Source organism: Capsella rubella, unplaced genomic scaffold (genome assembly GCF_000375325.1).
Source record: "Capsella rubella cultivar Monte Gargano unplaced genomic scaffold, Caprub1_0 scaffold_6, whole genome shotgun sequence".
NCBI classification, from domain to species: Eukaryota; Viridiplantae; Streptophyta; class Magnoliopsida; order Brassicales; family Brassicaceae; genus Capsella; species Capsella rubella.
This window is the reverse complement of record NW_006238918.1, coordinates 12,687,381-12,699,829: the sequence shown is the minus strand read 5'-3', so window position 1 is coordinate 12,699,829 and position 12,449 is coordinate 12,687,381. Positions and strand designations below refer to the sequence as shown.

The window sequence follows — 12,449 nt, the reverse complement described above, 5'->3', positions numbered from 1 at the left end:
AGTTACTAAGTGAGCCATAACAAATATTATAACTCAGCCGCATCAATAACAAAGTAAGACAACTCAGCCATAACATGATAAGTAACTCAGCCATAACATGATAAGTAACTCAGTCGTCGAATCTATAGATCTGACAAATCAGCCGTCACGAATACTGTAACTCAGCCGTCGAATGAATAGAGCAAACGACGGCGACAATCAACCATAATAAGCAAAAACAAACACGAGTATAGTCGGAAATACAGTTCGACACTTACCGGAATACGAAAGGTCTCGAATGCAGCAAAGAAACTACGACGAACTCACGGCGACTTCTTCTCTTCACAGCGATTAAAGGCGAGTTTGAAGACCGAAACAGAGAGAGCGTCGGCGGCGAGTACTGTGTAGAAGGCGAGTTTTGTCTTCGTCGTCGGCGGCGAGGAATTTCTCTGTCGCGAGAGAGAAACTTTTTTTTTTTTTTTTTTCAATTGTGAACAGTGAAGAGAAAGAAACTGTTCAGTTTCTCTTTTGTAATTAATGAAAGAATAACTGTCGATGATGATGTGGCAATTTCGGATCTGACGTGGCAATTTCGGATCTGATGTGGCAATTTTAAGAGAAAACAGACCAAGGGTGTTAATTGTAATTACACCCATTTTGAAAGACATCTAAGGAATAAAAAAAAGATTTGGCTGTTTAAGTAATAAACATACAATTGTGGTATATCTAAGTAATTCTCCCTTTTTTTTTGTTTATTCGCCACTATAATATGGATCGTCTTGTGTGGTAGACACTAGCAAAATATAATCATAATCAAAATCAAAATATAATCATAAACGAAAGGCCACACTTGCAAAATAGTTTGTTTGGTTTGATTGGTAAATTGTCTATTGTTGTGTTCTAGTAGTACATGTTCAACTCTTGTAATTTGTTGTTCCCAAGGACAAGCATATAAAAATTTGTATTCAGAAAGGTTTACAGAAGAAAAATAAACAACAACAACGGAAAAGAGTAGAGATTTGGAAAAGTGTTTTCAGAGATCCATATCCTCACCAATCTAATAGAGACGAGCTCAGAGGAAACATAGATGCAATGTAAAAGAAGAAGATCTGATGAGTTCTCACGACTCGCAAGTACTCTTTAGCATCGAAAACCCTAATCAATATTCCCACAAAAGATTCTTTATGGGTTCATGACATAATGACTTAACGAGTACTCGCTTCCATGCTATTCTCTTAGAGTCTTAGGGTCGACAATTGTCTTTTCACAAAATTTCATTCGAATTGTTCGTCTTCTCCTGATGTGGGGACACAGGACACCAAGAATTGTCGATTGGTGGATGAATTTTGCTCACGATTCACATAACCGATGGGTGGAATCACTTGTGGGAGCACAGTAATGTTTTGAACGATTCATGATTAGCTATTTAACAAACCTTGGAGTAAGCTCCAAGCTCGAACCAACGGATCCACTTGGCATACTTCATTACCCCAAACGTTCGGCAGATTTAGTCTTGATGTCTCCATCTCCAAACATTGTTCCTTCTCTAAATGCTCAATCATTTTCATGTCCATTGAGCTTGCGGCAATTTCCTGCTTAAACCAAAACAATGAAGATGATTTTCAAGATCACAAGTGAAAACCGAGTACAGTGTGTATCAGTACTATTAACTTGGCATAGACACACCCGGTTGTGCAGCCAAGGAAATATTAAACTGAAAGACAAGCACATTGCGTGTAACTAAGCATGCCAACCTTATTTTGATGCGTGAGACAACTGTTGTACTAGTCTTATATACTCATTATGTTAGAATAGATATGATATGAATCATATCCAAATCTATTATAACACATTAATATGAGTATAATCTACTTGATTCCAGACATGTCCACCCGACTAAGCTTAGTAAACTTAATAATACGTAGCAACATATTACTGTCTAGTCCCCCACACTAGAAAAACAATACCTAAGAGAAACATCAGTAAGTTCTACAGGTATGAACGTTTAGTGTTCAGGAGAAAATGAAAATCCAGTAAAATCAAGGAAGATAAATGAGGTTGAACATACCCATATGGGGCCGCTAGTGGCATTTAGGATCAACCACTTGAGAAACGTATCCTCTGACTTGGTGAGAAGTTGATCTGAAGTTACAGCAACAGTGATGTTTTGGAAGAGTGTGTCAATCTGTGATCCATGGCACTTCATCACTATTCTCTTGTGAACCCGAACAATTTGTTCAAGATGGTATGCTGTTGTGCCCCAGTTGCTGTATCTTCTAGTCAACTGTGCCACATCAATGGCTTCGTCAGGCAACTCTTCGTGCAGCCTAAGAATTGTAAACGCTCTTTCCCCACTCGTCCAGCAAAGATAAATTGATGATCCGTCATCTAAACCAGGAAAAGTGAAATTCATGAGAAGAGAAAAAATGGATATATCAGGTGTATCTTATAGAAATGCTTATATTTAACCAATTTATCAATGGACAAGTTTCTACATGCCACTGGAATGGAAGACAAACTACTCCGGAGCATAAGATGACTCTAAACATCCGTTCAATAATGCCGAAGATTATGCAAATATAAACATATAGACTTGTACACATAGTTCTATATTTTTTCTGCCTTCTGGCATTACACACATACACAACGCTTAATAGGAAGCTCTTAAGAGGTGTTAGTCACATATTGTATGATAAAGACTGAAACAGTTTTTAGAGAAATAGTAGCAGTCTAACAGGATCAATCTTACTAGTTGGAAATATTAATATTCTAAGGCCTTTTCCAACTATAGAAGATAAAACAAAACGTCAATGTCTCTGTAAATTTGGCTAAAACCTCTTTCTCTAGCGACATGCTCTAGATTATGCCTTATTCTACGCCCTGTTAGAGTGCCCTAGAATAGAAGATGTGACTTACCTACCACAAATCCTGCAAGTGGTATATCAATATTGTTCCTACATTCGTTTTCTGAGGGATCATCAGATCTCGTTTGCAGAACCAGAAGATAAACTGAAAGAACCTGTTGCTTCAACAAATCAGTACATATAAATGGAAGAATTATAACAACTTTGCTAATCGACGATAATATTACCTTGCAGGAAGACTTTATTTGCTGATTATCCTTATTTCCTGAGAATAAATTACAAGCAGAACCAGCAGGCATGCAAGGTACGTATTCCAGAGGTGTGACTTTGGGAAGACACAAAGCAGCTCGGTGAGTCGGTTTCTCTAACTGCCAACAATCTGATGCCTTTCGAGAGTTTATCTTGACAAACGATGCTGACGTCAACACAAACCTATTTTCCTCTCTACAGAAACAATAAAGCAAGGACTGAAGATGAGTTTGTTACTTAATTAAAAGCTAATTAAGTAAGGATTGTTATTTAGATATTATACCCTGTTCCAAGAATCCGGTAGAATGTTGCACTTGCCCCAGGGCCAAATCCAGTGAGATATGCATGCCTTAGAAGTGGACCAAATATCTTCACCTGAAACACATTGTTGAGAAGATCAGAGGTACAAGAATACAGACAGCAAAGAGAGTATAATATGAACTCACAATTTGATGATTGACTAGAACATTAATGCAATAGCCGCTTGAAACATCAATAACGGAACAGGTAACAGCTTCAACTGCTACTACGTCGCCTCTGAAAGTCGCTAGATTTCCTTCAGGAAACAAGCGGTTGGAAGGAGGTACTCGAGACGGCTCTGCCTGCATTGTTGTCTCCGACTGAGTACAGCATGAAATGTTATCACTGTCCTTCCCAGTTGCAAATGGCTTGTTAAGTTCTTCCAAGTCCTTGAGAAATACTGAAAAGGGCCCTTTTGCATCATAAGGGAGAAGAAGCGAAACATCTGAACATGGTTGTGAACTGGAAACATGTTGTTCCACTGCAAGAGATGGTTGAGAAGACACCAGAGGATATACATCCACAGATCCATCATGAGTGAGATCGTCATCAAAAAAAAATTCCACACTCCATAGACGTGTTTCAGGTCTAAAATTGATTTTGTCATTGTTAGATATGCAAGACCGTCCAACACAAAAAGGATCATCAGTACCATGCTTCATCAAATAGCAACCACCAATCTGTAAAGCCTGCCATTAAAATGCAAAAGCATTTTTAGTTTATATTATTAGTCTTGTGCAGCATAGATGTTTTCTGGGAATCGAATCTTGATAAGAAACTAATACTTACATAATAGTTACTGCATTCAGGTATGAATTCTAACAGCACACGCTTAGCACTGAGCATGTTACCGGTTTTGTTCTCCTTCAAATTAGACAGAGTTGCTGCTGAGACCAAGCAGTGACTACTAGCACATCTGATGGTCATCTGGCAGGGAATTTCATGTGGCACAGATAATGCTCCTTCCCTCCGTAATCCATTATTAGTTTTACATCTCTTATGTGGACGTATTTCTTCGAAAGTATCATGTTCCTCAGTCGCAGAGCAAATCAGTTCCCAGGGAAGGACTACAGCCTCGATGAATACACTAGTACAATCAGGCATTCCTGGGTGACCCTGGTACGAGATCAATAATCATAACAGTTAAATACTTCTTGTAGCATAAACATCAACATTTTTTCTTTAAGCAAAATAAATAAACAATAATGAGACTTGGAGATTGCTATCTGAAAAATGAAACCATACATTTTTTAATATTGGATATTTGTGGGTCACCCTAAATAGATGAAACATTCCCCCTTTGAACTCATTGAGATCATGCCTCCAGTCAAGAGAATTATGCCCGAAAACATGTTTGCAACTTCCAGTACCAAGCGATAAAGAAAAACGCACTGTCAGAGTGTTTTCAATGGCCAACGGAGTAGGATTAACCACACTTCCACAGCGAAGAGAATTTTGAAGAATAGGCATGTGAGGCATCGATTCAGGTAGACCTTCCATATTAAGATAGTAATCAGATATCTACATCAAAGAGTGAACAAAAGAGGATAAACTGAAGTGTTAATAGGAAAAATTTGACATCTTAACATGCCAGACAAACAAAGAAAGTACAGTTTAAAGTACAAAATTAACCTCACATATCCTGCACACATTTCTATCACTTAGAAGTTCTGGAGTCAGAACATCAATGCTGCTAGTTCTGTCATGCAATTGCAGTCTTCCAGGCAATGAGATCTACATAGAATAATAATGTCACAGCTACATAAGGATACAAATTCAGGAAAACAAAAACCTTGTTGTGTAAAAGCTAGAAATATGTTCCAGATATTAAGTAAAGATATATACCCTATCAAGCTGACATGCTGACATCTCAACAATTTAAAAAAAAACATTTTTAATGAGTTATTTGATGGCAAATTGTACTCATGTCAGCGTCATAAAAACTGGAGCGATATGGAGGCATGACACAGATATGGAGTGGCAATATTTGAAATTCTAGAGCCAAGAACTTTGATGTCACAAGTAATATACCTTCAATTTTCCAAGCAAGATGACACCAATATCATCACTTCCAAGAGTCTTCATGTTTGTATGATTGTATCTTTCCCACGTTGATGATGAATGACTTAAGAAATTATTAGCACTAAATTTTTTCTTAATCTGAGAAAGCAATTCATTCAGAATGACCTTGTAGTGGTGGACAAAACTTGAGATAGGCATTACCTGATTGCAGAAAAGAACAGGTGAAATGAATATTAGAAAACGAATAAGCATGTCAATTAAAAAGAGACTAAACTCTGTTCTAATCAAACCAAACAATAGACTTACCAGTTTTAGGTTGAAATCAGGAGTTTCACTATTGCATCCGCATGACTCATGCATGCAGAATTCACTAAAGATCCCGCCCTGTGAATTTAAAGGTTTAATAAAAAGACTAAATGGTGTGTATGGATAGTAGTATCCTAAGAAGAATATAAAGTTACATATTTTGTTGAACTTTGAATTTACCAATTTACCCTAGGTTGAAACATGGATGGCGGTATTTGTGACTCTGCATACATCTTTGTCATTTCATCCTTCTGATAACACCTCATAAAAATGAAGACCATAAAAAATAATGCAAAACAAATTCAAAAAAGCCCAGGATCAAAGTAAAGAACCAAGCCTGATTTCGATTACCTGACAAGATCTTGAGATTTCCTTGTCTGATGGAATTCCATCAAATTTCTGGAAGCACGATCTGACAAGTAATGTCCTGCAAAGTATTGTATTGCAGCTATATCAGCCACAGCTCATAAAAAAAGAATAAAATCACTAAGTATAGCGAAAATCAATCAGAGAGAAAGAGTACCAAAATCTTGCAGGGAAGGACAAAGACTCAATGAATCGACTCAAAGAATTCTGCCGACATGAACCTACAAGACAACTGAAGCACCAGCTGGATGAATCTATGGACAGAAGAGAAAGCTTCCAGGATTCACCGATTTATAGCAAGACCTTACCTCGTTTTAAAAGGTGAAAAAAACTCTACTGTGATGCTGGTCTTGAAGCATGCCCCAAGTATAAGCACTTCTCCCCAAGAAAATTTAGTATTCATAAAATGAACATTTCTGATAAAAATCTGCACTGAAATTAGTTTGAATCAATCAAAGATCTCAAACCAGCACAGATACACTAACTTCTCAGACGCTTACAATAGAAACAAAATGAACCATCTTATTAATACACATCAAACTGAAGCAAGAAGGGGATTCTTACAAGAGAACCAGTTCGGATACTGTGGGATCTGTTGTGTATCTGATCTGTCAATAAAAGCCAGACATCTTCATCCATCTCAACAAGCTTTCCTTTCAAGTACACACCTTTGACATATCCACGGTATGAACTGCAGTTACCTCTCCTAACAACAACACTTTTCGAAACTAGCTGCTTCTTAGAAAACCAAGGCGGATGAAGAACAGAATTCTCGGTCGTCACAAATACCAACAGAGAATCACCTTCACCTCTTACATAAATCAACTTCTTTTTCAACCCAGAAAGAGCAACATTTCTTCCAACTAGCTTCGTTACTGCAGGGTGCCAACTCACAGCCACTAAACCACAAAAGTAAATAAATACAGACTTCTCAAAAGCGTGACTGCAACCAACCGCATCCTGGCTATACGCTTTACACTCACAAGCCATGACATGTACTAAGAACCCAGGAAGATTTACAGAATCACTTGATACCCCATCCATACAAGGAACAACAGACACAGGGCTGATAGACTCTAACACACCATGCACATTATATCGTGACTTACGATCAACGTTTTGCGATGAAAACAAAGACGGAATCAATGGAAACAAACCAATTCCAGAACACCGAGAAAGGAAAGGACCAGTATCCACAAATTCCCACTTAATAATCTCCAAAAACCCACCACAATGCTTCATAGGTATAAAATTCCAAGATAGAACACAAATCTTACACCCAATCACGCTAATTTCGAATTTAAGAATATCACAGCAGATTGTCAAATCACCGTCTGAGAATCGAAAGCAGTAACGGTTCGGACATATTAGGGTTTCGGAAGGGAGAGCTATCGTCCCGACGATAACCGCTGGGTGATTCAACGGTACGAGAAACTTACAGCTCAAGTCGGAATCAACGGCACCGGCACGTGATTTAGGGTTCTTAGAGCTTGATTTGGAAGACGGTGTAGCAGCGGAAGAGAATATCGACGAAGCACCGGTGACGGCTCGGCCATCGTTGACAAGCTCCTTAATCGAGAGAATTGTGGGGTTCTCCATTTTTAGGAGCTTTGAGAATTTTTAGACTCACGGCGACTGTTCGGTGGCTCTGTCGTCGTCCATGGACTAATTAATTTGTGGAGTGAATGAAAAAAGAGGGTGAATTAGAGCGGGAACCCGAGAACGGTGACCCGAATCTTCGACCCGACCGGGTTCGTATTGAGAAACTTCAACTTCGTGCCGTTTTGGTGTAGCGTCAAAAACATGGCTAACGTTTTTGTGAAAACTATTGTAAATGCTAAAGTTGTTTTTTTTTTTACATCTTCAACTTACACAAGTATATCCTTGAGATGTTTTATTTTTATATATGTAAGTTTGGATGACTTTGATGTATGACTCATGCATAATATCCAAATACTTTTTGGACACTATTGATGAAATACACAAAAAGGTTTTATAGAAAAATAAAGTTTAATCTATGATGTAGCACGGATACTGATCTAGTTAAAATTATAAAAGTAGACCAAGTATTGATCATTCCTTAAGTCTTAAGTGTTGTTAGTTGGGTTTGATTCATAATTTTTCTACCATTTTTTGTAGTTTATATAACATTATCATATTGTTTTCCTGCTTTTGATCTAATACAAACATATGTCTTCCCAAAATAACATGTAAGAAACCAACAATAATTTTAAACATCATGTATGTAAAAAAAAATGAAAAAGTGAAATAGATATAGTAATGCATATAATATAATGATCAAAGGGACTTTTTTTATTTTTCTTTTTGTCAAAAATAATGATGCAAAATGTATAATGGAGATCTCTTTTAGAAGAAAAAAAATTATAATATGTTTTTGTCCACTTAAGAACTAAAGTAACTTTTGGGGTTGAAAAAAACATTTTTTGTAGATTATTGAGTGTACAAAAGATCAGTTTTGTGTATTCGCTAAATTTTAAAATCAACGAATAAAAAAGTTAACGAATAAAAAATGACAAAAGAGACAAAACGTAAAAAAAAGAACTGAAAAATGAAAAAAAACGGTTCAAATATGTATATTATAGTGGGGAAAAACTATGTTCTTTTTCAATAAAAATATAAAATATTTTTAAAAATAGTGTATATTCTTTTTAAATAACCTACATTTAGAATTTAAATTATTGCAGCTTTCTCTGCATACCTGGACGATATAATTGCAGATAGGAAAGAATTTTTGACCTTCTCATTATCTCTTATTCCACGAAATTCGAATGTAAAAACGGATTCTCTAGCTCGCCATGTGCGATCTTCTCCGCAGCTTGTCAAGCATGTTAACAATTGTCCTTTGAGTTGGCTCGTTTGAGCTAATTTAAGGACTTTCTTTTGATGACAAAAAAAAAAATTTTAATTATGAATTTGGAGACCTATACCAACCCTCAAAAATCAAGATGAATCATGTATAAACCTAAACTCAAAACCATAATCCATAATACCTAATTCTAAATCATAAAACTAAACTTTAAATAATAAATTCAAAAAAAAAATAGTTCTAAAAAAATCAATGTTTAAGCTCTTAAAACTCTTATAAGATATGGCATTTTCTTACTCTTAAAAAAATTAGCCTATTTTACAAGTTAAAACTTTTTAATATATTTTTCTCTTCCATCAAATAGATGGAAAATACTTTTTTTGACTTAACAATCCATATTTTTTCTCCGTTAAAGCAATTTTTATATAAAAAGCAAATAAATTTAAAATTAATTTACCTTCTTTAAAATTAACTTTGCATGTTCTATTCCATTCTCTCTTTCTCTACCATCACTCTCCCTCATCTCTAACCGGAAAAACCCATCCACAACAATGGCCACCGCAACCCAAATCCAAATCGGAGTAATGGGTTGCGCCGACATCGCTAGAAAAGTCTCCCGAGCCATCCATCTCGCTCCCAACGCCACAATCGCCGCCGTAGCAAGCCGCTCTTTAGAAAAGGCCAAATCTTTCGCCACCGCCAATGACTACCCAGAATCAACCAAAATCCACGGCTCTTACGAATCGCTTCTCGAAGATCCAGAGGTTGATGCTCTCTATGTTCCTCTACCTACTAGTCTCCATGTTGAGTGGGCTATAAAAGCAGCTGAGAAAGGGAAACATATACTTTTGGAGAAGCCTGTTGCTATGAACGTAGCTGAGTTTGATAAGATTGTTGCTGCTTGTGAAGCCAATGGTGTTCAGATTATGGATGGTACTATGTGGTTTCATAACCCTAGAACTGCTAAGCTTAAGGAGTTTTTGTCTGATTCAGAACGTTTTGGTCAGCTTAAAACTGTAAGTTTTCTTTTTGATTTTTCGTGAAATTTGATGTCTTTGGAATGTTTTGGTGTTGGAATTGGATTGGAGTTTTGTGGGTTTCTTTAAAGTTAATTGCTTTGGTTCTCTGATATTAGAGAGTAGATGTTCTTAGTCTCTAGAACTGCTAAGCTTAAGGAGTTTTTGTCTGATTCAGAACGTTTTGGTCAGCTTAAAACTGTAAGTTTTCTTTTTGATTTTTCATGAAATTTGAAGTCTTTGAAATGTTTTGGTGTTGGAATTGGATTGGAGTTTTGTGGGTTTCTTTAAAGTTGGTACCTTTGGTTCTCTCAGATTAGCTTTAGTGTTGAAATTGGATTGGAATTGATTGGAGTTTTGTGGGTTTCTTTAAAGTTATTAGCTTTGGTTCTCTCATATTAGCTTTATAGAGTGATTTGTCAAGTCTCTAGGTTTGATCTGACTTGTGTATGTTTTGATGTTGAAATTGGATTGGGGTTTTGTGGGTTTCTTTAACTAATAGCTTTGGTTCTCTTATAGTAGCTTTATAGAGTGATCTAGGTTTGATCTGACTTGTGTATGTTTTTGATGTTGAAATTGGATTGGATTTTTGTGGGTTTCTTTAAAGTTAATAGCTTTGGTTTTCTCGGATTAGCTTTATAGAGTAGATGTTCTCAGTCCCTACGTTTGATCTGGCTTATGTATATTCTTTTAGTAAACAACATAATTAGTTTAATTTCTGGTTCCTTGATGTTTTGGTAGTGTCAAGAGAATTCTTGAAAGTCTTATTTCTACTTGATTTCTGAATCTGTAGGTTCAGAGTTGTTTCTCATTTGCTGGAGATGAAGACTTCCTCAAAAACGATATCCGTGTGAAACCAGGTCTTGACGGGCTTGGTGCGCTCGGAGATGCTGGATGGTACGCTATCCGAGCAACCCTTTTAGCCACCAACTTTGATCTTCCGAATACAGTAACTGCTTTTCCTAGCGCTGTGCTAAACGAGGCAGGAGTGATTCTCTCCTGTGGAGCAGCTTTAAGCTGGGAAGATGGCCGGACTGCAACCATTTACTGCTCTTTCTTGGCAAATTTAACAATGGAGATAACTGCTATTGGAACGAACGGCACACTTCGTGTCCACGACTTCATTATCCCTTACAAGGAAACCGAGGCATCATTCACCACTAGCACTAAAGCTTGGTTTAATGACCTTGTGACTGGGTGGATTAGTCCCCCGAGTGAGCACACGGTTAAAACAGAGCTTCCACAAGAAGCATGTATGGTCAGAGAATTCGCTCGATTGGTTGGAGAAATCAAGAACAATGGTGCGAAGCCTGATGGGTACTGGCCTAGTATTAGCCGAAAGACACAACTAGTGGTTGATGCTGTTAAAGAGTCTCTTGACAAAAACTGTGAACAGATTAGTCTCTCTGGTCGTTGAAGGAAACAGCTCAATTTAGAAATGTGTCCTGAGATCTCTCCTCTCTTTCACTATGTTCAAACTTCAATCATCCGTTAATTGTTATTACCCTTAATGTTCGAGTCTTCTGCTGCGTCCGCCTGTATCCGTATGGCTGTATTTGTATGTATGTCAGTACTAATAAAACTTTAAAATTTAACGTTCGGTTCAGTTTGAATAATTTTGGTTCAATTTAGGTTTTGGTTTGGTTCTAAAAGAAAAGCTTACGTTCATCACCATCACCAAAGCCATAAAAATTTACTAGAGGACAATTATTTATAACTAAACCAAATGGCCGAGTAAACAAATAAAATCAATGAGATACGATAGTAGTACCATAATTTTAAATATTAACAAAATCTTCTAAATATTATAAATTAATATAAAAAGATATGGTATACAAGTTAGATCTCAATGTTAGTTTTTAAGTTTTGATTGCTTAACAAATTTTTTAAGAAAATAATTAGTAATTTTCGTCCATAATTAATTATAGAGAGAAAGTAAATTATTTTTTTCAAAGCTAATAATTATTTAAAATATTTCTTAGTTTAAAACTTAAATTTCATTTTTAACGTTAATGAGAAATTAATAATTTGCCTTAAGCCAATGACATTTGTATGTAAATTTTTACAAGAGAAAGTGAAAAGTTATTACAAGCGAAAGTGTAAAATTCTTACAACAAATTTAGCCACATGGTTTGATATGTTAGTATTATCAGTTAAATTTAGGACAATTCTCTTAAATACCACTAAAATGAGTATTTTTTCCAAAAATACCGTCATAAATTTTATTTTCTAAAAATAACACTAAAATACAATTTTTCCAAAAATAGCACAAAACTAAACCTTAAATTTTTAACATTAATAAGTAATTTTTTTAATCCTAAATATTAAACCATATCCCTAAGAACTATAGCCTAAATGTAATTAGTCAACCCAAACATAAAAAAGAAATTCTATATCTTCAAAATTCAGTTTTTTATGTTTATGTTATTTTTGGAAAAATAAAATTTTTGTGATATTTTTGGGAAAAAAAACAAATGATGGTAATTTTGGAAAAAATACTTAAAAGATGCTATGCAAAGG

The 12,449-nt window shown here is 35.9% G+C and overlaps 2 protein-coding genes across 6 annotated transcripts; one reads left to right on the top strand and one right to left on the bottom strand.

Annotated features, from left to right (window-relative positions):
* Window positions 1-892: 892 nt before the first annotated feature.
* Window positions 893-7,724, bottom strand: LOC17883748 (CST complex subunit CTC1). 5 transcript variants are annotated; one of them, XM_006286851.2, is made up of 16 exons: window positions 6,651-7,724; window positions 6,395-6,513; window positions 6,244-6,318; window positions 6,072-6,147; window positions 5,909-5,971; window positions 5,721-5,798; window positions 5,424-5,615; window positions 5,025-5,126; window positions 4,638-4,913; window positions 4,182-4,508; window positions 3,539-4,081; window positions 3,376-3,467; window positions 3,071-3,287; window positions 2,896-2,998; window positions 2,048-2,367; window positions 893-1,571 (listed from the first exon to the last, which is right to left on the bottom strand). In XM_006286851.2, the coding sequence occupies exons 1-16, from the start codon at window positions 7,683-7,685 to the stop codon at window positions 1,398-1,400; spliced, it is 3,792 nt and encodes a 1,263-aa protein (XP_006286913.1). In that variant the 5' UTR covers window positions 7,686-7,724; the 3' UTR covers window positions 893-1,397. The 5 variants fall into 5 exon arrangements, 4 of the variants coding, with proteins under 4 accessions (XP_006286913.1, XP_023637466.1, XP_023637465.1 ...); XM_023781698.1 differs by having other exon boundaries at window positions 6,395-6,518; window positions 6,651-6,740; XM_023781697.1 differs by lacking the exon at window positions 893-1,571 and having other exon boundaries at window positions 2,163-2,367; window positions 2,900-2,998.
* Window positions 7,725-9,408: 1,684 nt separating this feature from the next.
* On the top strand, window positions 9,409-11,556 carry LOC17883998 (uncharacterized oxidoreductase At4g09670). The gene is made up of 2 exons (XM_006287946.2): window positions 9,409-9,929; window positions 10,723-11,556. Exons 1-2 carry the CDS (start codon window positions 9,465-9,467, stop codon window positions 11,344-11,346), a joined length of 1,089 nt encoding a protein of 362 aa, XP_006288008.1. The 5' UTR covers window positions 9,409-9,464; the 3' UTR covers window positions 11,347-11,556.
* Window positions 11,557-12,449: the final 893 nt, after the last annotated feature.

What these genes read in the sequence shown, in the direction of transcription:
- LOC17883748 (XM_006286851.2), bottom strand. Translation starts at nt 7,685, where the DNA reads ATGGAGAACCCCACAATTCTCTCGATTAAGGAGCTTGTCAACGATGGC. An exon ending in ATGTGTGCAGGATATGTGAG is followed by an intron (nt 4,914 to 5,024) that starts GTTAATTTTGTA and finishes TCTTTGATGTAG; the next exon opens with ATATCTGATTACTATCTTAA. An exon ending in TTCTAGTCAATCATCAAATT is followed by an intron (nt 3,468 to 3,538) that starts GTGAGTTCATAT and finishes AATGTGTTTCAG; the next exon opens with GTGAAGATATTTGGTCCACT.
- LOC17883998 (XM_006287946.2), top strand. Translation starts at nt 9,465, where the DNA reads ATGGCCACCGCAACCCAAATCCAAATCGGAGTAATGGGTTGCGCCGAC. An exon ending in GTTTTGGTCAGCTTAAAACT is followed by an intron (nt 9,930 to 10,722) that starts GTAAGTTTTCTT and finishes CTGAATCTGTAG; the next exon opens with GTTCAGAGTTGTTTCTCATT.